Source organism: Phyllostomus hastatus, unplaced genomic scaffold (genome assembly GCF_019186645.2).
Source record: "Phyllostomus hastatus isolate PE091 unplaced genomic scaffold, TTU_PhHast_1.1 phas_scaffold_501, whole genome shotgun sequence".
Taxonomy (NCBI): Eukaryota; Metazoa; Chordata; class Mammalia; order Chiroptera; family Phyllostomidae; genus Phyllostomus; species Phyllostomus hastatus.
In genome coordinates, this window is record NW_025334033.1 from 70716572 (window position 1) to 70737951 (window position 21380).

General features: G+C 62.1%; 1 protein-coding gene across 1 annotated transcript in view; it reads left to right on the forward strand.

The window, feature by feature from the left end:
* TECPR2 (tectonin beta-propeller repeat containing 2) overlaps window positions 1-21380 on the forward strand; it is a 52672-nt gene that overhangs the window by 7982 nt on the left and 23310 nt on the right. Inside the window, exons 3-10 of the mRNA XM_045821978.1 lie at window positions 5027-5155; window positions 5481-5612; window positions 8795-8952; window positions 11078-11390; window positions 12538-12670; window positions 16162-16482; window positions 17465-18447; window positions 20249-20432. Coding sequence (XP_045677934.1) covers window positions 5027-5155; window positions 5481-5612; window positions 8795-8952; window positions 11078-11390; window positions 12538-12670; window positions 16162-16482; window positions 17465-18447; window positions 20249-20432 — 2353 coding nt within the window. The remainder of the gene's footprint in view (window positions 1-5026; window positions 5156-5480; window positions 5613-8794; window positions 8953-11077; window positions 11391-12537; window positions 12671-16161; window positions 16483-17464; window positions 18448-20248; window positions 20433-21380) is intronic.

The window sequence follows — 21380 nt, forward strand, 5'->3', positions numbered from 1 at the left end:
TCACCGAATTTAAACTCCAGCAGGCTTTCCGGGGGCCTGTGTGTCGCCTCATCTGTTTTCACTTTTTAATTGAAGTGTAATTTACGTGAAGTGTACTGGTCTCAAGTGCACAACTCGATGGATTTATGTGTGTGCACCCGTGACGACACCCAGGTCAAGATACGAACGTTTCCAGCAGCTTGCAGACTCGCGGGTGCCACCTCCCAAGGTGCTCCGCGCTCCTCCCCAGGGTGCCTGCTCTTCTGACCCCCTTGGGGTGCAGCTCACTACTGAGTCACTTTGGCGTTCGGGCTTAGTCTCCTAGGGGTTTAGGCGGTGCTTGCTCCAGAACGTGTGTCTGGATAGAAAGCAGGCCTTATATGTGGTCAGTAGAGCCTGGCATGTGTTGTTTTTTTCCCCCCGAGATTTTATGTATTTATTTTTAGAGAGGGGGCAAGGAGAGAGAAGGACAGGGAGAGAAGCATCAGTGTGTGGGTGCTTCTCACACACCCCCTATTGGGGCCTGACCCGCAACCCAGGCATGTGCCCTGACTGGGAATCGAACCAGCCACCCTTTGGTTCCCAGCCCGCACTCAGTCCACTGAGCCACACCAGGCAGGGCATGTGTTTTCAAGAATAATGCTTTTGGAAGCCCTTTCTTTTCCTGTGCAACTCAGTAGGAGAGAGCAGATGGAGACACAAGAAGTTCTTCCTAGTGGGTGCCAAAAGCACGAAGAAATGTTGTGAGAGGCTAATAATAAGCACAAAAATGTTACAAGCTTGTTAAACAGATGGCTGTGACATATGAGTTCTGTCCAGAACGTATTCAGCCATGTAATATGAAAAATGGAGAGATTTACTGAAGAAGGTACAAGAAACTTTGCACATAGACAATGACACCTCAGTCCCCTTCAAAGTAGGCACCTCGGGACCTCTCACAGTTCTCCCAGTCGCCATCAGCTGCCCTGTTGTATTTTCCTGGATCGCACTGATGGTCTGAAGTCTCTTCCCTTTCAAAGGTGACTTTAGTTTTGGGAAAAGCCAGAAGTTGCAGAGCGCCAAAGCTGGGCTGTAGGGGGCTGAGTCACCTGGGTGATCTGATGTTTCACCAAAAAACTGCACGAGACTCCACTGGTGCATGAGCGGGTGTGTTGTCTGAGGAAGCTGCCAATCGCCAGTTGCCCATCGCTGCGGCCTTCTGAGTCATCGGAATGGTTTCCGTGGAGGAATGTTCAAGCTTCAAGCAAAATTGGGTGCAGATTCGTTGCTCTGCTCACTCAGGCATTTTGAATGCCCTGGCCACACGGCGCGCATGCTCCCTCAGCAGCACCTACCACTCCCGCTGACGAGTGCAGTGAGGGCATCACTGTTCACGCCAGTGCACTCCAGTCCACTCCCCTTGGCAAGCAGGTTACATCGATGTCATGCAAACTGCTCTTGTGATACTGACAATGGCTGGACTTTTTGTGGAAGGACCTTGTATGTGAGAATAGATGAGAAAGACCACTCGACCTGAGTCTCTAATTTTCTGTTTTGAAATCAAATGTATGGTCTGCGATGTCTCTCGTCAGCACTCAGTGGACTGTTGAAATTTCAAGGCTTTGCCATCAAATCCCGTGCTGCAGCCACAGCCAGGCTGGCCCACGTTTCCACCACATTTATGCCACCCTTGGCCGTCCCCGTGAGCCCACCTGTGGTCGTCTAGGGCTCACCGTGTGCCGGGCCCAGGCGAGGTCCGGGAGGTGCGGGAGAGACCCCTGCAGGCCGGGCCCCTGCCTGCGGGTGTCTGGGCTGAGGGGGAGGTGAGCGGGAGATGGGGTGAGGAGTGCCCACAGGGCTGGCCCAGGTTTAAAAGACTTTATTTACTCATTTTCAGAGAGAAGGGAAGGGAGGGAGGGAAACCTGGATGCGCGAGAGAGACATCGACCCGTTGCCGCTCGCACGCCCCCAGCTGGGGCCTGGCCTGCGACCCAGGCGTGGGCCCTGAGCAGGGATGGAGCCTTTCAGCTCCCAGGCGGGTGCTCACCCACCGAGCTGCACCGGCCAGAGCCCGTCCGGTTGTAGGTGGGGACGCCGGGGAGGGCTGACGGGGAAGCGGCAGCCAGACAGAGACCTGAGCAGAGGGAGCGGCACGCCGTGCTGACGGGTCTGCTAGAGAACCTGTGCTGTAGAATGTTGTGAGCGTTCACCCGACTCACACCTAATGTGCACGTGCACCTGGCGTGTGTGCGTGCATACGATACCTAGCATGTTCTTGTATTTTACGTTAGATTCTAGCGGCAGGGGGAAAGAGGGCGAGAAACATCATTGAGAGAGAGAAATGTCAATTGGCTGCCTTCTGTACGCGCCCCGGGGGCCTGAACCTGCAGTCCAGGCGTGCGCCCTGACTGGGAATTGAACTGGCGACCTTTTGGCTCAGGGGGCAGTGCCCAGCCCCTGAGCCGCACTGGCCAGGGCTACTACACCTAGTGTATTTTTAAAAGAGATGCAGGGATGGCAGTGTTTGTCTCTCCACGTCAGCAGAGGTGCATTCCCTAGTGCTCCCTCCGTCTTTCCCTGTGGAGGGAACCCTGAGGCCCGCCGGCCGGCGCCCTGAGATCCAAACTCTCGTGTGTCGGCAGCGTTACAAGACGGCGTTGCTTTTCAGCCCGGGTGCCGCAGCACCTGAGTGTTCATTCGGCGGCACTGGCCTCTTGGATTGTCAAATTTAAAAACTGACACCAGCCCTGAGAGGTCGCTGGTTCGAGTCCCAGTCGGAGCACATGCCTGGGTTGCTGGTGCGGCCCCTGGTGAAGGCGTGTGCAGCAAACCACCGGTCGATGTTTCTCTCTCATGTCAGCGTGTCTCTCCCTCTCTTTTTCCCAGCCTCCCTCTTTCTCTCTCAAAGTAAAGAAAATCCTATTGAAGATGACAATAGCCGATACAACAATAGCTGTCTGGTGTGAGAGAATCAAAATTGTACCTATTTTTTTGGTTAGGTCGGCAAAAATTGTATTTTTTGTGTGCTGCAGAGTTTCCACAATTCGTCTGAGTGTGCGGGGGTGGGGGTGGGTTAGGAAGGCTGCTGCAGGGCAGGACGGGGCTGCCCCCCCGTGGAGGACCGTCAGCCCTGTCTGCCGTCTGGGTCCTTGCTCTCCACTCGCCCCATTTATTTTTGCACCTTGCTTTTTCTTCCTTTTCTCTGCCTGTTGGGTTAATTACCAGCCAGGGCTCTGTCATGTTATACTATTCTTTTTATACATCTTGCGGTATTCACTTTAGTAGTATTTGGTTAAGGCTTTTGTCCATGTTCATGAGGGTGTTGACCTGTACCGTTGACCCTCAGACGACACGGGTCTCCACCGCACGGTCCGCTTACGCAGATTTCTCTCTCCCGGGAAGATGTATAGGTAGCACTGTGAACGCGTTTTCTCTTAGGGTTTCCTTAACAACACTGTCTTTTCTGCAGCTTGCTTTATTGTCGGAGTACAGTGTGTAACACGTATAACGTGAAATATGTAACTGTTTGTTCCTTGGCAAGGCTTCTGGTCAGCAGTAGGCTATCAGCAGGTGCGTTTCGGAGGAGTCCGAAGTCATGGTGGATCTTTGGCTGCACCCCCGACCCCCACGTTGTTCAGGGGTCAGCTGTGGTTTTCTCGCGGCGTCTCTGCCGGACCCTCCTATCACACGTGTGACTGTCCGGTGCTGCGGTTGCCGTTTTCACTGCCCAGGCTGGACGGTGTCGCTGTGTCTGCAGTCATCGTCCCCATTCCCTCGTGTTCCCCCCCTGCTGCCCTCACCGTCCCGCTGCTGCGTCCAGCTCCTCCCTCGCGGCCACGCCCCTCCCCCTGGAGCGGTCCTCCCGCGGTGCTCGCGGCGAGCACCCACCCCGGATCTGTTTGTTGTCGTTGGGCTGTCTCTCTGCCTTTGAGTTTTGGGCAGGCGTACCTCACAGGCCGACAGCTTTTCTCTCTCAGCACTTCTGAAGATGACGTTCCACTGTGTCCTGGGCTGCATCGTTGCTGTTCAGAACTCTGTTTTTCAGTAATCATTCCTGTTTGCTTATTTGCCTTCCTGTGACCTGCTGCTGTCTTCGAGGCGCTGCCGTCTCGCTGTAAGACATGTGCGTGTGTGCGTGTTTGCGGGTCTCGTCCGGGCCGGTGCCCCTGGGGACACGGGTCTTGCCTCAGTCCTGGGTCACCCTCGGCCCTCGTTCCCGACGACACTGCCTCCCTCCCCTCCCTTCCCCCGCCGTCTGGCAGCCCGGTCAGATGAGGTCGGAGCTCCGTGCTCTGTCCTCCGACCCTTCTCCTGCGTATTTCACCTCCCGTGTCTCTCTGTGGCGCGCGCCTGCCGTCCTGCTCGGTACTTTCTTCCAGCTGCGACCGATCTGCCGTTGGAGCCGCCACTGCAGTCTTAAGGCTTCCGACGGCTTTTCATTTCGCTCTGGCTGTTCCTGGTGGTGGCTTGCTCCATGCTTTCGTTTCCTTTTATATTTCTTTAAAGTTCCTAAGCATATTTCTTTTCGGGGTCTCCCCAGCCTAGATGGAATACTTGGGTGAGGGTGAGGGGTCGTCCTGTACCATACTGCCTTTTCTAGTTTGTTCTTCTTCACGGGCCTGTTTCCCTCCGGCCGGGGCTGACGCCGAGCTGCGTGGCCGACCTGATGTGTGCGGGTGCCGGGGGAGCCGGCCCAGGACTGCGCCCCAGGGTGGGTTGGTTCGCTCAGCCAGGCCTCCGGGGTGCTGCGCGTACGGACGCGCGTCCGTTGAATCGGCTGGCCCGAGGCTGCTTCCGCGTGGAAGGCAGACGCCCGCTCTGACGCTGAGCAGGGCGGGCGACGGACCGCAGACCCTTAGGAGGGGTCTGTCTCTGTTCACTCCCATCGGTGCCAAAAACTGGGAAAGAAAACGGGGGTTTCATGGGTTTGTCTTTCTGGGTCGTATGCATTTTTCTCAGCGGTGTGCACAGGCTGTAGCCTGATGGAGTCTTCCAGTCCACTGCCCAGGCCTTCCGCTTCGAGAGTGGCCGGCCTCCAGGTTTTGGTTTTGGGTGTTTTGTCTTTCAGGGAAAGATGGAGTCCATCACCGTGGTGAAGCTGCTGAGCTGCTTCGATGACCTGGTGGCCGCGGGCACCACCTCCGGGAGGGTGGCCATCTTCCAACTGGTGTCCGCACTGCCCGGGAGGAACAAGCAGGTCAGCACCAGGCACGTGGCACGGCCGGGTTTCCCCGGGGGCCCCCTCATCTGCCTGGAAGACGAGGGTCCGGAACAGCTGGGCACTGTGTCCTTTCTGGTCCAGCAGTGTTCTCGTCCCCGGTGGGACACCTGGCAGAAAGCACACGTGGGCGGTTGAACGTCTGCCCAGCGTTCGCTGGCGGTTCCCCGGGGTTGGCGGGGGAACAGATGGCACCCAGCTCCTTCCTGCAGGGAGAGGAGGCCCCGCCCCCTTGTGCACAGCGCCGCCTCTCACGGCGCCACCCCTCCCTCCCCGTGCGTGTGTCTCTGTCGGGGCCGCACAGCTGCGCAGGTTCGACGTCGCCGGCATCCACCGAAGCAGCATCACGGCTCTGGCCTGGAGCCCCAACGGCATGAAGCTGTTCTCCGGAGACGGCAGGGGGAAGGTCGTCTACTCTTCCCTGGACCTGGACCAGGTAAACCCTTTTCCGCGCTCCATCGGCGCCCCACTCGGAGAAACAGTACTCACGCTTGTGTCTTCGGTTTCTCAGCTTGTGTTCTTCGTCGTCGTCCTGTTACAACCTCAGTTGTTATTAGTGACCTTGTCTTTCAAGGGCTTTTCTGATGTGTCATAACCGCCTGCGGTTAAAGAGTGGCCTTTGTTTCTCCCGGGGGTTCACTGTTTTCCTTCTCCCGGTGTCTCTTCTGCTGCTTAGAAGGGAGTCCCGGTCTCTGCTCCTTTGTTGAGGGGCTCGGAGGAGCCGAGGGACCCCCTTCTGAGCCCGAGCGGGGGACGGAGCCCGGGGCTCTCTGTGGGCTGGCAGCCCGCCCTGCCCACGTGTGACCGCCCGGTGTGCGAGCCAGTGGCTGGCAAGGGCTTGGTGGCGGCACCCGCCCAGCCCCGCCCCCGAGCTGGCTGTTTCGTCGAGCCCCCCCAGTGCGCCCTGAGCTGTGTGTTCTCCCCGGTCAGTGCAGGGACAGACCGCTCCGCTGCGGGGACGCGGTCGCAGGCCCCGGTCAGGAGCGGGTAGCCGGCGGGGCACGGCTGCAGACGAGCCCCCGCCCCAGAGCCGCCCCCGTTGCACGTGTGGCCCCTCGCCTGCCTGTGCCCAGCTAGACGGGACCCCTCGGTGGCGCGGGGGGCCTTCCGCGCTCGTATCGGTAGCCGTTATTCCTGGCCCGTGTGGTTTTGTACGAGTTCTATCTACCGAGTGGCCTGTGTCAGAAATCAAAACTAGGCCCCGGCTGGTGTGGCTCAGGGGATTGAGCGCCGGCCTGTGAACCGAAGGGTCGCCGGTTCGATTCCCAGTCAGGGCACGTGCCTGGGTTGCCAGCCAGGTTCCCAGTAGGGGGCGCACGAGAGGCAACCACACACTGATGTTTCTCTACCTCCCTCTCTCCCTCCCTTCCCCTCTCTAAAAGTAAATAAGTAAAACATTAAAAAAACCTTAAGACATTTAAAAATATTAATTGTATCTTGAAACAATAAACCTATCACGTGTTAACACAAGTAGGAGTGGCGTTGCTGCACACGTCTGTCGGTCTCGCCCACGTCTGGGTCGGTGGAGGGCACCTGGGTTCCGCACTCGCTCTGTCCCGAGCGCGCAGCGCTGGCAGCGGAGGTGCAGGGCCCGGCCTCTCGCAGGCACAGCCTTCGTGGAGCATCGCGGCTGCTCTCCTTCAGGTCTCTCCCCGGGGGCACCGGCAGTGTCTGTGGAGGTCGGTCACCATGCGGCCTGACCCCGCGTGGACGGAGTTCCCGTGCTCTGCCCCACAAAGCCCACAGCCTGCCTGCCCTCAGACCGGCTCCTCGGCCCCACACACGCTGCGGCCGTTTGGAGCAGGCTGGCCCCCGGGCGAGGCCGGGTCCCAGGCGTGGGCACGCTCGGCCGCACAGCGGGGGAGGGAGCACCTTCTCGTCAGCGTCTCCGTTGTTCGGTCAGAAGAGTCTCCGGTGACTGGGCACCCCCCTCCCCAGGCTCACAGGGTGGGGTCTCGGTCTCCAGCTCTGACCTTCACTGGAGGTCTCGGATTTCACCGCGGGCTGCAGACCCTCCCCGTCCCTCGTCCGTGGAGAACAGGTGTCCTGCATCCCTCCCGGCGAAGGCCCCGGTGGACGCCCCGGCGGGAGCAGTGCTAGCGCGGCAGGCGAGGAGGTGTCTGGGGCCGGCTCCACCGGCAGCGCCGACGCCCGCTCGGGCGCTTGCTGCTCGACAGGACCAGGCTCCCGTGCGCAGTGGCCGCACACGGTGCACACGTGCCCGAGAACCGGGGTTCCAGGACGTCGTCACCTCTGTGCGCCAGAAGCACTCTCTGTGAAATCTCCGGGAAGTGCGTGTTCGTGCTGCAAGCGTGTGGCACAGGGCGTAGTGGGACGGGTGGATGTGGGTTCCCCGCTCAGTGGGCCCCCGAGCTCCCTGCGGCTCTCCCGGGCAGGGCCTCTGTGCCGTCAGTCCCGGCGTCCCCTCTGAACGCGGCTGGTGCAGCCTAGGGCCGTCACGGACGTTGTTGGGACCTCGCAGACCCTTGAACAGGGCCCTGGGGACGCTCGGGGGTGCGGGCCACGCCTGGAGCACCGCTGCTCTGCAGGAGGTGTGCCGCGACCCTCAGGGTGCCGGGGGTGCCCGTGCGGCACTGGTCTGCGGCAGCTCGGGACACTGCTCCCGCCGGAAGCGGTATCCTCGGCAGGCTGACGTGTTTCCCCGGCTTCATGGAGGCTCTGACCAGTTTCCTAAGAGACCCTGCTGCTCTGTGAGATTTGTAGACAAGAAAATGGGAGGACGCATGTTTTTGCAAAATTCAGTCCAGGAAACGTCATTGCCTTCAGCACAAGGTGAGCCAAAGACTAAAAGGCGACCGCTTGCGTAACTGCCAACGTGGGCAGAGGGCTTCCTAAAACACCCGTGACGTCTGAGAGGAGTGGGGCTTCTGTCCACGTCGCCGTGGCCACGAGAGCTGGGTGGCTGCGAGGGCGGGCCGCGCGCTGCGTGGGCTTCACCAGCGAGTCCGACCACCGCTGGCCCTCCCCGGCGGCGAGGTCTGTGGCCGCGCACCCGTGTGTGTCTCAGCGGAAGGAGCTGGGTCCGGGGAGGGGGGGACACACGCAGAGCGCAGAGCGGGGACGCCGGGACGTGGGGTTGGCGTTGGCAGCCAAGTGCCTTCTAGACTTCTTCCGCTTTCCCTCCTTACTGTGTTTAGTGCCGTCTTAATTTTAGTTTGCGCCTGTTTTCTCTGACCCTTCCAGCTGGCAGGGATGAAATGTCCCCAGAGTCGCTCTGTGGGAGGCGAGTGTGAGAGGGGCTCCGCTGGGTGTTGTCACAGTCATTCTGTGGGAGGCCCCGGGGCTCCTTCGTGGCAGGAAGTGGCGCTCCTGCTCCCGCTCCCGCGTGCGTTTCCGTGAGTGTCCTCGCGGCGTCTGCCGAGGACACAGGGGGCGGAGCTCTGGTCCAGCCTCCGTTCGGCCGATTCTGCTCTCAGGAGCGAGCACTTCCCCAGCCAGGCCCCTGGCGCAGGGCGGATGCTGGACCCAGAGTCAGGGCCTGCGTTGTCAGGGGGCCCTGGCCGACACGCACCTGCCGGGGCGGTGCGTGCTGGCCCCGGAGGAGGCCGGGCCTCGGTGCGCCCGCCTTGGCCGCGGGTGACGGGCTGCCTCCCGCAGGGCGCCTGCAGCTCCCACCTGGTGCTGGAAGAGCCGTCCTCGATCGTGCAGCTGGACTACAGCCAGAAAGTGCTGCTGGTGTCCACCCTGCAGCGCAGCCTGCTGTTTTACACCGAAGAGCAGTCCGTGCGGCAGGTCGGAGCCCAGCCAAGGAAAAGGTGAGTGCTCCGGTGGTCCAGCTGGGTGGTGGCCGGCCGGGGGGGGGGTGGGTGTTCAGTTTTTCTGCATTTCCAGCCTGCTGCACGCAGGCCCACGGAGGCTCGGGGCCTGGGGTTCCCGGGGGGGCGCAGCCTGCCCGGGACTCGCCGCCCCGGCGCCAGGGGAGGAGCCTGTGCTCTTGCGGCGCAGCCCCTCTGCCTCGAGTCCCGGGGTCTGGGGGGCAGGGAGGGTCGGGGAGCGGGAGGGTTCCAGGCGGAGAGATCGTCCCTCCTGTGACCTGATGCCTGGCAGAAAAACGGTGGCGGGGCGGGTTGGGCCAAGTCCACGTGCCTGCCGGCCCGTGGGAAGAGGGGCAGCAGCACGTGGGTGGCGTACGCGTACGTTCACGGTCCCACGCGGAGGCTCCCGGGCAGGCTCCCTGCAGCGTGTGCGTTGCGGGGGGAGGGGGAGGAGGGCGCATGGAGGGGCGCGGGGGCGGGTGGGTGGGAGCTGGAGGAGTCAGGGCACCGGCCGGGCTGGAGGGAGGGGCAGGAGGCGGGGTGTGGGGAGCGGGAGGCAGGCTGGCCTGGAAACGCGGTGGCCTGGCAGGGGCTGAGGAGGGCCCGCGAGGCTGGCGGTGCCAGCGGGAGACAGCGGCTGAGACACCAGCCGGGTGTGGGAGGAGCCAGGCTCCCCCGCAGCCCTTTCCCACGCAGGGCACTGCCACCCGGCCCCTGGCTTCTGTCCACCCTGCCGAGCACCACCAGCCCCATCCCTGGTCCGGCCTGCCCACAGCAGTGACCGCCTGTCGCCGCCACCGCCGGGGGACGCGGGGGACCCTGTGGTGTGGGCCCTGGTTTCCCTCAGCCGGTGCCCACCCTGCCCGGCGCCCTGCCCGGCCTGGTCTGACAGTGTCCCGCTGCGCTGCGACCTGTTGGAAGGCAGGTGGGGTGCGGAGAGGTATCAGCTGTTTCCTTTCACCCGGGCCCGGTCCCCTCAGCCTCTCTCCTCACACCTGGCCTTCCGGGCCCTGCGGGAGCCCGGCCCCTTTCTGTGAGCCTCGCCTGGCGCGTCTGTGGTCAGGCCCCGGGGTGGCCAGGCCCCGGGGTGGCCAGGCCCCGGGGTGGCCAGGTCCCGGGGTGGCGGCCGCCCGAACCCGTGCCCCAAGTCTCTGCCTGTTGTGTGCTGGCGGGGTCGGGCCTCGGGGCGAGTCCCACCTGGCCGTAGCCGCTCACCCCAACCTCCGTGCCTTCTGCCGACCCGCCATGTGCCAGCACCCGGCCCCAGCGTGTCCCTGCCCAGAGTGCCCGTCCCTCTTCTCCACCTGGTCATCCGTTGCCCGCTCAGCGTCCAGGTCCTGCCTCCTTGTGCGGCGGTCACAGCCCGTCCCCTTTGTGTTCTCTGCTTTGACCGCCCCTGAGCCCAGGGCGGTCCCTCCCAGATGCTCTCATAACCGCCCACGCACAGTGCACAGTGACCCACAGGATGCGGGGACTCGCTCCCTGCTCGTCCAAGGGGTCGCACAGTCACCCCCGGTGAACAGGGAGCATGGAGGTGACGGGATCTCTCAGGGGCCCTGTTCCTGGAGGGAGGCAGCCTGGCACTCGGGTCGCCAGGTGGAGGTCGGGGCGGCAGGAGAGGCGGGAGGAAGTGGGGGAGGGGTCCCGGCGGCCCTGCGAGGACCCTCCGGTCTCCGTCAGAGAGCCCCACCCCCCGCCCCCAGCAGACCCGCCCAGGGTGGCGGCGACACACCGCTGGGTCGCCTGCGCGCACTCCCGGCCAGCCCGGCGGTCTCCGCTTCAGAGTGGGTTTGGTGTGTGGTGCCCTCCTGGCCGTCCGGGGGTGTGGTCACCCAGGGCGGAGCCCGTCACTGCAGTGCGGAGAAAGACCGCCCCGGCCACTCGAGCTGCGTGGCTGTGGTTGGGGGGCTCCCTCGGGCCCGCCCGGGTGTTGAGAGGGGTGCGGCACAGGCGCCTTGTCCTCCGGGCTCGGGGTGGCGGGGCGCTTCCGCAGGCAAGGGCCCCAAAACGCCGGCCTGGCTCGGGCTCGGCCAAGAGACGCCCGCTGCAGCCCCGGCAGCGGCCCCCCCCGGCAGCGGCCCCTCTGAGTCAGCCCGTGTCCGTCTGCCCTCTCCCCCCGACCCAGCGCTGGGAGGTTCGGCGCCTGCTTCATACCGGGGCTCTGTAAGCAGAGCGACCTCACCCTGTATGCGTCACGGCCGGGGCTCCGGCTGTGGAAGGCCGACGTCCACGGGACCGTGCAAGCCACGTTCATCCTGAAGGACGCCTTCGCCGCGGGAGCCACGCCCTTCGAGCTGTACCCGCGACTGGAGCCCTTCGACGGCGGCGGTGGCTGCACCCCCGAGAAACGCCTGGGGCTCGTGTCGTGTTTCTTCCAAGAAGGCTGGGTGCTGAGCTGGAATGAATACAGTGTTTACCTTCTAGACACCGTCAACCAGGTGAGCGACCGCGCCGCAGCCCGTCCTGGGGTCCATGGGCCGCCCGGGGGCTGCCCCTGACCGCTGGGGCAGGCAGGGTCGGCTCCCGTGCTTTTCTTCCTCCTTCCGGGCCGGTCCCGGGCGTCACGGGGAGTCCTGCTCGTTTTGCTGGATTTGAAAAGATACTTGGTTTGCTATTTGCAGTCCTCCCCCCGCCAGGAAATTGGGTGTTGGGTTTTGTGTGAGTGCTTTTCGCACCTGAGCACACAGTTGAACTTGTTCTTTATAGCCCATTTGGGTTGTGTTTTTCCTGACTACCAAGTGACTGAGGGTATCAGATGCTGACGCGAGTTTGACAAGAGCACCAGCAGAGAGTCCCCACCGAGGGCCTCCCCAGGGTGACGCGAGCAGGGCAGGGGCCTCTCCCCGGCTTCCTCTCTGCCCTGAACTCTTCAGCCCATTCCCTGCACCAGGTGGAGCCCAGCATCGTGCTGTATGTGTTTGGGGCAGTTTCCAGCGTTAAATCACAGCAGGGAACAATGTCTGTTCCCGTCAGGGCAGTAACAGAGCATTACCTTTAGGGCCAGGCACCGGAGCTTCAAAAAACATAAAACGAAACTTTCACTCTGGCCTCTTTGCCTGGGTTGGTTAGAACATTGTCCCAAAACCAGGAAGCTGCGGGTTCGATCCCCGGTCAGGCCGAGTACAGAGGCAACCAGTCAGTGCTTCTCTCTTGCTGTTTCTCTCTCTCCCTTCCTCTCTCTAAAGTTAATGAAGAAATGGGCTCAGATAAAGATAAAGAAGGAAACAGAAACTTTCGTTTTAGTTTCTTCTTGAGAGTAGAGCTGTGTGAGGCTGACAGGCAGGCCCCACCAGGAAGCAGGAGCTCCGTGGCACAGGGCGTGGGCGGCAGGTGAGCGCATGGTCTCGAGAGTGGCCGAGAGGCGGGGAGAGACTGCCCCTCCCTCCCGGGAAGTTGCCAGTGAGGAGGGCGACGGCAGGCCACACACCCATCGGGTGTCACCGCCCTGTGGGTGGAGTCGCCCTGAGGAGTCCCAGGAAGCTGTCACAGCCACGCACAGTGGCCTGCTGCCCTGCTCGCGCCCTCAGGTCTGTTACTGCTGCCAGTTTGGTGATTTTATTTGTTTCATTTTTTATTTCTGGACAGGCCACAATCGCCGGCTTGGAAGGATCAGGTGATATCGTGTCTGTCTCCTGCACAGAAGACGAAATATTCCTCCTGAAGGGAGACAGGAACATCATAAGGATCTCGAGCAGGCCGGAAGGACTGGCGTCAGTAGGTTCGTATTCACGATACAGTTGCCGTGTGCGCAGCTGGGTTTCGCGTGTGAGGCTTACCGGTTTGCTGGCTAAGTGACTGCGGCTTACCTAAACAAGGAGTTCCGCTGGAGGACTTCTCACCGTTCTTGAAATACTGTCTACAGTACCTCCCTGGGAGGTGACCGCCTCACGGCCTCCGTCAGACAGGGCCCGCTCTTGGCAGAGTTGCTTCCGTGGGTCCGGCCCGCGGGGGTGGTGAGGGGGGGGAGAGAGAACGCCAAGTCCACTTGACTGACCTCTGATACTCTGGCAGCGGTTGGGGTTAGGGCTCCAGAAGACCTGTATTCGCATGAGATCTTAGAGCGTTTAAGTCTGCCCGCTGGGATGTATCTCTTACTCTTAGTGCAGTCCTTGCTTGTAGAACTGGTTATTAGTCCGTGTGCTTTTGGCTTTCTTTTTGTAATTCACGGAAGCCCAAATTCCAGTGAGCAAAGCGGCAGTTTCCCGTGCACACACCCACGGTGCTCAGTGTGTGTGTCTGGGGCTGCCCGGTGACCTTGCTCCCGGCGGCACCCAAGCAGGCGGCGGGCCTGCCCCGCCCCTCGCGCTCTCTCGGACCCACTGTGCGCCCGAGACTGTGCTGAGCACCTAACAGTCACGACCTCACCCTCAGAACAGCCCCTGTGGGGGGCACCGAGTGACTCGCTGGGGACGCTGAAGCCCGGCAGGGTGCCGTGAGAGCCCTAAGGACCCCGCCACTGCAGTGCGTGAGCGGCACCCCAGGGGCGTCTGTCTGGCCCCGAGCCCCGCATCTGTGGGGCCTCTGGCGTCCACAGAGCAGGTCCACAGGTGTTCTGTCTGTGCCTTGTAACAAACCCGTGGGAAATGCTAAACCTGTCTCCCTGCCACCGGCGCCCCTCCTCATCCTCCCGGGGTTGGAGTAGCCTTGTCCCTTCCTTGCTCTGCATCTGCACCGTCCGGTAGGTGGCCACTGCCCACACGCGGCTGCCGAGTGCCTGAGGCGTGGCAGGAGCAGCCAAGGAACTGACTTTTAAGCTTTGATTCATTTTAATTGATCTGACTTTGAACAGCCACGTGACCGGTGGCTTCTGCAGTGGGCAGTGCAGCTCCAGGGGAGCTCTGCCACCAGCCGTGTGGTCTTCCCAGGCCACTCCCTTGCCCTTTGGTCCCCGGCGTGTGCGCGGGGCCTGCAGCCCGCCCCCGGGGGCCCCGGGGGAGCAGGGACTCTGCCTGCCTGGTTGGCGGCCATGTCTCAGCACGTGGGTGGTGTCTGGCGCTCAGTAGGTCGAAGGGGACTGTGGCTGGAGCCGTTCCGGCCCGGGTCACCTCCTGGTGCCGTGGTGAGAGGAGGGCGGGCCTGCGGAGGTGGGAACTGGCCGGCTCTCCACCATCGCCGCCAGAGCTTGGACGGGGCGTTCCGCACCCCCGCCTGTCCGCGCCCCCCGCCTGGACTGGGCGCTGGCGGCTTCAGTGGGCGTCTGTCCGGGTCTGTCCCCGTGGAGAACTGCCTTTCCTGCCTGGGTTCTGAGAAGTTCAATTTCAGGTATACAAGGTCTGTCCAGAAAAAGCCCAGCCATTGCTAATACGATGAGAACAGTCTGCAGGACGTGGATGTAACCTGGCAGCCAAGGGGAGTGGACTGGAATGCTCGTGCGTGAACAATGATGCCTTCACTGCACTCGTCAGTGGGGCCGGTAGACGTCATTGAGTGAGCATGCGTGCTGTGTGGCCGTCGCATTCAAAGTGACTGAGTGAGCAGAGCAACGAGCCCACGTCAACTCTTGTGTTAAGCTTGAACATTCCTCCGCAGAAACTATCTGGGTGATTCAGAAGGCTTTCAGAGACGATGCAGTGAGTGTGGCGCAAACACAAGCGTGTGGCACAAACGCACCAAAGACGGTCCAGAATCTGTTGAGAGTGACCCACGCTCTGGAAGGCCTGCAGCAAGCAGAGCACCTGAGACTGCTGAGCGTGTGCGGGCTGCAGCCAACAGAGATCGGCGACCGACAGTGTGAGGACTGGGAGCGGAGCTCCAGGTTCCAGAAGCTACTGCGTCCGAGATTCTGACGCAGGATCCTGGCATGAAACGTGTCGTGGCAAAATGCGTCCCGTGGCGTCTGCTACCAGCGCAGAAGGAACATCGTGCTGCAGTTGCCAATGACTTGATTCAGACGGCTGCCAATGACCTGGATTTCCTCAAGAAGGTCATGACTGGAGATGAACCGTGGGTCTGCGGCTCGTAAGACCAGGACAGGGAGGCCCAGTCGTCCCCACGGAAGCCGCCTGGTTTTCCACACCCGAAGAAGGTGCGGCAAAGTCGCAGCAAGGCCAAGACCATGTTAACTGTGTTTTTTGGTTGGGAAGGTGTTGTCCATCAAGAGTCTGCTCGCCCCCCGAGACCCAATGATTAACAAGGAGCATGACCTGTGTTCTTCGTCAGCTGAGAGATGCAATACGATGAAAACGGCTGCAGCTGTGGGCAACTGGTGATTGGCAGCTTCACCACAACAACACGCTCATTCATGCATCATGTCTCGTGCAGAGTTTTTTGGTGAAACACCAAGTCACCCAGGTGACCCAGACCTCCTACAGCCCAGATTTGGTGCCCTGCAACTTCTGCCTTTCCCCAAAAATAAAGTCTAAAATCCCCTCTGCAAGGGAAGAGATTTCAGACCATTGATGAGATTCATGAAAATACAACAGGGCAGCTGATGGCAACTGAGAGAACTGTGAGAGGTCCCAAGGTGCCTCCTTTGAAGGGGACTGAGGCATCATTATCCTGTTTGCAGTGTTTCTTGTATCTTGCATCTTCTTCAGTAAATTTCTCCATTTTTCATAGTACATGGCTGGACACTTTCTGGACAGCTCTCATACATATATATTTTTTTAAAGATTTTATTTATCTAGTTTTAGAGAGGGGCAAGGAAGGGAGAAAGAACAATGTGTGGTTGCCTCTTGCTTGCTCCCTACTGGGGACCTGGCCCACAACCCAGGCCTGTGCCCTGCCTGGGAACCAAACCAGCAACCCCTTGCTTCACAGGCCGGCACTCAATCCACTGAGCCACACCAGCCAGGGTGAAATACTTTTCGAATGTCCACTGAGTAGTGTTGTGTTAAAGTGTACTCAAGGCCTTGGGTGCCTGTGAGACGGCAGTAAGCCCCTTTTGAGACGAGCCTCCCTCCCGTGTAAGTCGTCTGTGAGTCAGCATGAGGGGTGCTCCGTGGGTGCTGGTGTCCCCCTCCTGTTCAGTGCCCCTCCTCCTCCTCCAGCTGCAGGACAGCTGCGGTGGCTTGGGGTGCTGACTCTGACCCAGTGTGCTGATGCTCTTTGTGCTCCCTGGGGAGCAGAACCCAGCGGTTGGAGTCTGCGGGCGAGTCTGAGTGTTGCGCGTTGCCCAGAATTCAGCGGGCTGGTGTGCAGGGCAGGCTGGCGTCAGGGAATGCCGACTCTCTCTCGGAGAGACAGGTAAAGCTGACTCTTCTTCCGCAGCGCGAGACGGTCCGGAGACACCAGGATGCGCGGAGCAAGTCCCCGCACAGCGTGCAGAGAGGCCGCCGCCGGGGGCCGCGGCCGGCGAGGCGAGGCTCAGAGGCGCCTCCGTGGCCAGCTCCGCGGCCAGCGAGCCCAGGAGCAGGAGCAGCTCGCTCAATTCCACGGACAGCGGCTCTGGGCCCCAGGCGGCCGCGGAGCTCGGCGGGGGCAGCCCGCCCACCTCCCAGAGGTTCAGTGTCATCAGCTCGGAGGACTTTGACCAGGAGCTCGTGGTGAAGCCTCTCAAAGTGAGGAAGAAGAAGAGGAAGAAGAGGGCAGGTACGTCAGGTCGACAGCAAGGGGCACGCTGGCGCCTCCCACCCCCGGCAGCCCGGGGGTGCCGCGTCCCGCTCCGTGGGCGCTGCCCTCGGGGGCAGCGGAGAGCACCGCGTTCCCGCCCCCCACGGGCTGCGCGCTCTGTGCACCCTGGGGCCCACGGAACGCTGCGCACCCGTGTGCTCGCCAGCCGCCCAAGGGGCCTGGGGTGGGGACACTGGTCGGCCCTTACAGTGCTGGTTCGTCCGTGTGCACCAGTTGCTAGGCCGCAGATGTCGTGACCCTGTGCAGAAGGCCCCGGAGACCAGTTTGTCGCCGGTTGTCAGGATGAGTCGCTTTGTCTCAACTGCGGGTGTGTTTGTTACCAGATCGGGATTTGACATTGAACCCTTGAACTTCCTACTCCACGGTGCCCATCTAGCTCTTGGCTGAAGATCACTGTAGTATCGGAGGGCATTGTTATCATATTCCTAAGCATTTTAATAACTTAAAAAAGTGTGTAGTTTGTCTTTTATTTTTTAAACATTTTATTTATTTACTTTTATTTACTTATTTTTAGAGAGATGAGAAGGGAGGGAAGAAGAGAGGGAGAGAAACATCAATGTGTGGCTGCCTCTCGCACGCCCCCCACTGGGGACCTGGCCTGCAACCTGGGCACGTCTCCTGACGGGGAATTGAACTGGCGACCCTCTGGTTCGCAGGCTGGCGCTCAGCCCACTGAGCCACACCAGCCAGGGCATGTTCTTTATTTTCTGAGTTAATATTTTGTGAGTGAGGCCTCAGCGCCCATTGTGTGTAGAATATTTGCATCCATTTGAAACATCCCTGTGTTGGCATAATTTGTACTTAAGAAATGTATTCTTTGCCAGTTTAAGATGTACTTTTCATTTATTGAAAATGTATCTTTTAAGCCAAAATTTTGGTTTTTAACGCGTACCTCTGTGTAGAGTCACACCCCGTTGTGAACGCTCTTGTTTTAAAACAGAAGGCGGGGGCAGTGACACCTGGCCCAGCTCCCTGGAGTCGACTCCCTGCGGCGAGTGTCCCGGCGACAGCCCCCAGGCCTTGAGCGCAGACCTGCCGTCTGCGACCTCGAGTCTGGGCCAGCTGAGCACCGAGTCCCCCGACCTGGAGAGCAACCTCAGCGCGGACGTGAACGGTGTCCTGCAGGACAGTAGTGACCCGGAAGCGTTTAGTGTCCTGGAGTTGCCTGAGCCCGGCCCTGACGTGCTCAGTAAAGACGACACCAGACTGGAAACCCCGCGGTGGGACCAGGCAGGCGAGATGGAGCCCCACGGTGAGGTGCTGAGTTTGCCGCTGCGGCCGAGGGAAGACGCGGAGGGTGGTGGCGTCGCAGCACCCAAGGAGGAGCCTTGTCCTGCGGACGACGGACCCAGTAGCAGGCGGTCGCCTGGCCCAGAACAGGATAGCTCTGCTGAGGCCCCGGAGGAGGGGGGCCTGGAGCCTGAGCCCCCCCGAAGCACGCTGTGTGAGGCCCCCCCCCTGGACTTGCCCCCAGCGCCCTCCAGCCTCAGCTGGGCTCCCGGCGCCGAGGGGTGGCCGCTGGAGCCCGGGGCCGCCCGGGGCCGCGCCGAGGAGACCGGCCGAGAGCAGGGCCTCCTGCTGCACGCGGAGGCTGCTGGCCGCCTGGGCTCCGGGCCCTGGCGCGAGGCTGTTGGCAGTGACACGGGCCAGAGCGCGGGGGCTGCGTCCGAGTGTGACTTGGGGAGCGGGGGCGGGCGAGGAACGGCCCCAGCCTCTGCCTTGGCGGCCAGCACCCGTGAGCCTCGCCCCGAGCACCCTTGGCGAGACCAGGCGCTGACGTCCAGCGACGAGGAGGACATCTACGGCCGTGGGCTGCCCTCCTCGTCCTCGGAGACCAGCGTGGCGGAGCTCGGGGGCAGCCGCTCCCTGCAGGACCCGGGCCAGCCGGCCCCGGAGGACGCCGGGCTGCTGAAGGCCGACCAGGTGGGTGGGCTTCTTTGTCCAGGAAGGTCGCTGGCAGGCCGGCGGTTTTCCTTCTCATGGAAGGAAGTTCTGTTTCCACTGCGAAACCTGCGGGCTGAACGTGCTGAAGTCCGGGTGGGGGGCGTTTCCGTGAATGGCCTGGATCTGTGCTGAGCCCTCGTCACCCCTGCTCCGTAACCGCTGCTTCAGCGGCCCGCCCAGCAGGGCACTGAGTGCCGGTCGCCTCCGCAGGGTGAACCGCCTGGGGCCATTCCAACGCCAGTGGGCAGAGGACCTGGTGGGCGGTGGGGGGCTCTGGGCAGGCGGGGGGCAGGGACGGTCCTCGCTGCCCCTTCAGACGGGTGTGCGCACCGGACGGCAGCAGGAAGGAGCCTTCCCCCTGGCTGTCTCCTCCACCTTCGGTGTGGGTGCAGGCTCCCAGGGGCCGGTCTGCACCGCTGGAAGTCAGTTATTGACTGTCCGGGGTCGTTTTAGATAAAAAAGTGGTTTTTAGCTAGCGCGCACTCTCCTTAGCAGGCGAGCACTGCTGGAGGGACGTGGGGGAGCATGAGCCGCGTGTTGGAACTTCCCCGCCCAGCGGCTGCGCGAGTGGATGCGCCGTGCGGAGTCCCAGCCGCACTCTCAGCCGCCTGTGCTTTCCCTGCGCACCCACTGGCTTCCCGGTGCCCCGGACGGTGGCGTGTGGCGGCTCCGGCTGTGGGCAGGGCCGTGCCCAGCACTCCCCGAGTTCGGCCCGTTCCCTTCTATGAAACCGAGCAACCAGGAGGGTCGTGCTGTTGTCGCCCGCTCCACAGAGCAGGGGACCGAGACCCGCAGGCGGAGGGGCCACACGCAGCAAGCGCAGGGCAAGGCGGCCCCAGGGCCCCTCGGCCTCCGAGCTGTCCTGCCTCAGAAACAGCCACGAGGCGCACTTGCTTTGTGCCGGAACGCCCGAGGCCTGCCCGCACCACTCGTGCGTGTGCTCACCCTTTCTTGAGGGCCCCGGCCGCGGGGACGCCACCGTGCACGGGGCAGCCGGTCGTGGGCGTCAGTGTCGGGTCGTCCGGCTGAGTGGGGCTCGGGGACGGTGGGGAGCAAAGTGCAGGACGGCGGGGCGGCCTCGGCAGAGACGCCCACCCAGGTCGGCCCACCCGGCCTCCCCCGCGCCCCTCGGGGGGCTGGAAAGCCCAGCCAGCGGGGGAGGTGGGTGGGCGTCAGATGAGGCTGGTCGTGGTGAGCAGAGCCCCCTTCCAAGCAGCGAGCTTCCACTGGGGGCAGCTGGGCAGATGTGTTGATTTCTTTTGCAGAAGAGCCAAGGCTTTATTTAGTTTTGGTGTTTGAAAGAACCCTAGCAAGTAAACCCTAGTTTACAAAATCCAGCCCGGCAGCGTGTCCTGGCCGGGTCTCACAACCCTGGGCCTGGAGGGTGACGATTGGGAGGGTTCGCAAGTGTGCTCAGCGCACACGCCGCGCACACAGGCAGCGGCAGAGCAGCTTCCCCTGCCCCGGCGGCAGGGCACTCACGCACAGAACACGTCTTGGGGTGAGCCGTACCTGCGGTGCGGAGCCCCGCCCGTGAGCGTCGGCGTGACTTTGGGAAGGACGTGACAGGCGGGGCGGCAGCTGCGGGGTCCGACGCCTCCCGCAGCCCTGCCCGCCTCCCGCAGCCCTGCCCGGGAGGTAGCGGGGGCGGTCTCTGCGGGCTCCTCAGAGGCCCCCGCCTCCCTGCGTTCAACAACAGCCTGTGGGCCTTCCTGTTGACCACAGCGCAGCACACGCAGCCACGCCGTCCGCCACGGACCTCACGGGGCTCTGTCCTTAGTTTGCAGAGAGCTGGATGGGCTACTCTGGCCCCGGCCACGGCATCCTCAGCCTGGTGGTCTCCGAGAAGTACATCTGGTGCCTGGACTACAAGGGCGGCCTCTTCTGCAGCGCCTTGCCGGGCGCCGGGCTGCGCTGGCAGAAGTTTGAAGATGCCGTCCAGCAGGTGGCGGTCTCGCCCTCAGGTTCGCCCTCGCCCCGCCCCAGCCCCCGCCCCCAGCCCCCGCCCCAGGGGCCTCTGCCCCTCAGCAGACTTGCCTTGGCCCGCAGGTGTGAGGGGTTTTCTCCAAACGTGAATTGCGAATTGCTTCGTCTGATGTCAGTAGTGTTAGTGAGCGTTGGAGCTTTTGACTGTTTGCTAGTTGCAGCTGTTAACACACTCCGTATAAAAATGAATCGCGTTTCTGTTTCTCGGTGCGGCTGCACAGCGGCCGCACGCAGGGAGCTGGCCGAGCGCATGCCGGGTGCGTCCGGGCTGCCCGGTGTCCTCTCCAGAGACGGGTTTTGGGCGAGCCAGCGTGGGGGTGTCCTCTGCCTGAGTGGGGGGCGGCCCCCGACAGTGCAGAGAAGCGGCGTTGGCTTCGCGGAGGCCGTTGCTGAGTGAGGCTGCCTGGCTGAGACGCCCTTCCCCAGGCTGGGCGGTGCGCGCGTGGGACAAGCGTGCCCTCCGCGTGTCTGCCCTGCAGTGCCCGGCGCATTGCCGGAGCATCGGGAGGGAAGTCGGTCAGAGCTGCGTCTGTGACCCGGGCCGGTGCCCTGCGAGCTGGTCCCCCTGGGCACCCCCAGCTCCCCCTGGTCTCCGTTGCTGTTTAATATAGGAGTGGGCGGGGCAGCTTGGTCTGCTCTCTCGGCTTGTTTGAAGAGTGTTTTCCCTTAGAGACTGATAGGTAATAACAACCTACCCCATTACCCGGCGTTGTAGGATGGTGGGTTTTAACCCTTTTTTGTTCATTTACCTTTGGGTCCACATCTCCATCCGTGTAGAAACTGTGGTTCGTCCTGATTACATTGGTCACCGTGTGTTTTGGAAACAGTTCAGTCCTCCTTGCTGTGTCTAGGGAGAGCTGTCTGCCCCGGGTTGGTGGTTCGGGCTGAGATGCCTCAGGGCCTTGTCTCCAGTGAGCACCAGAGCC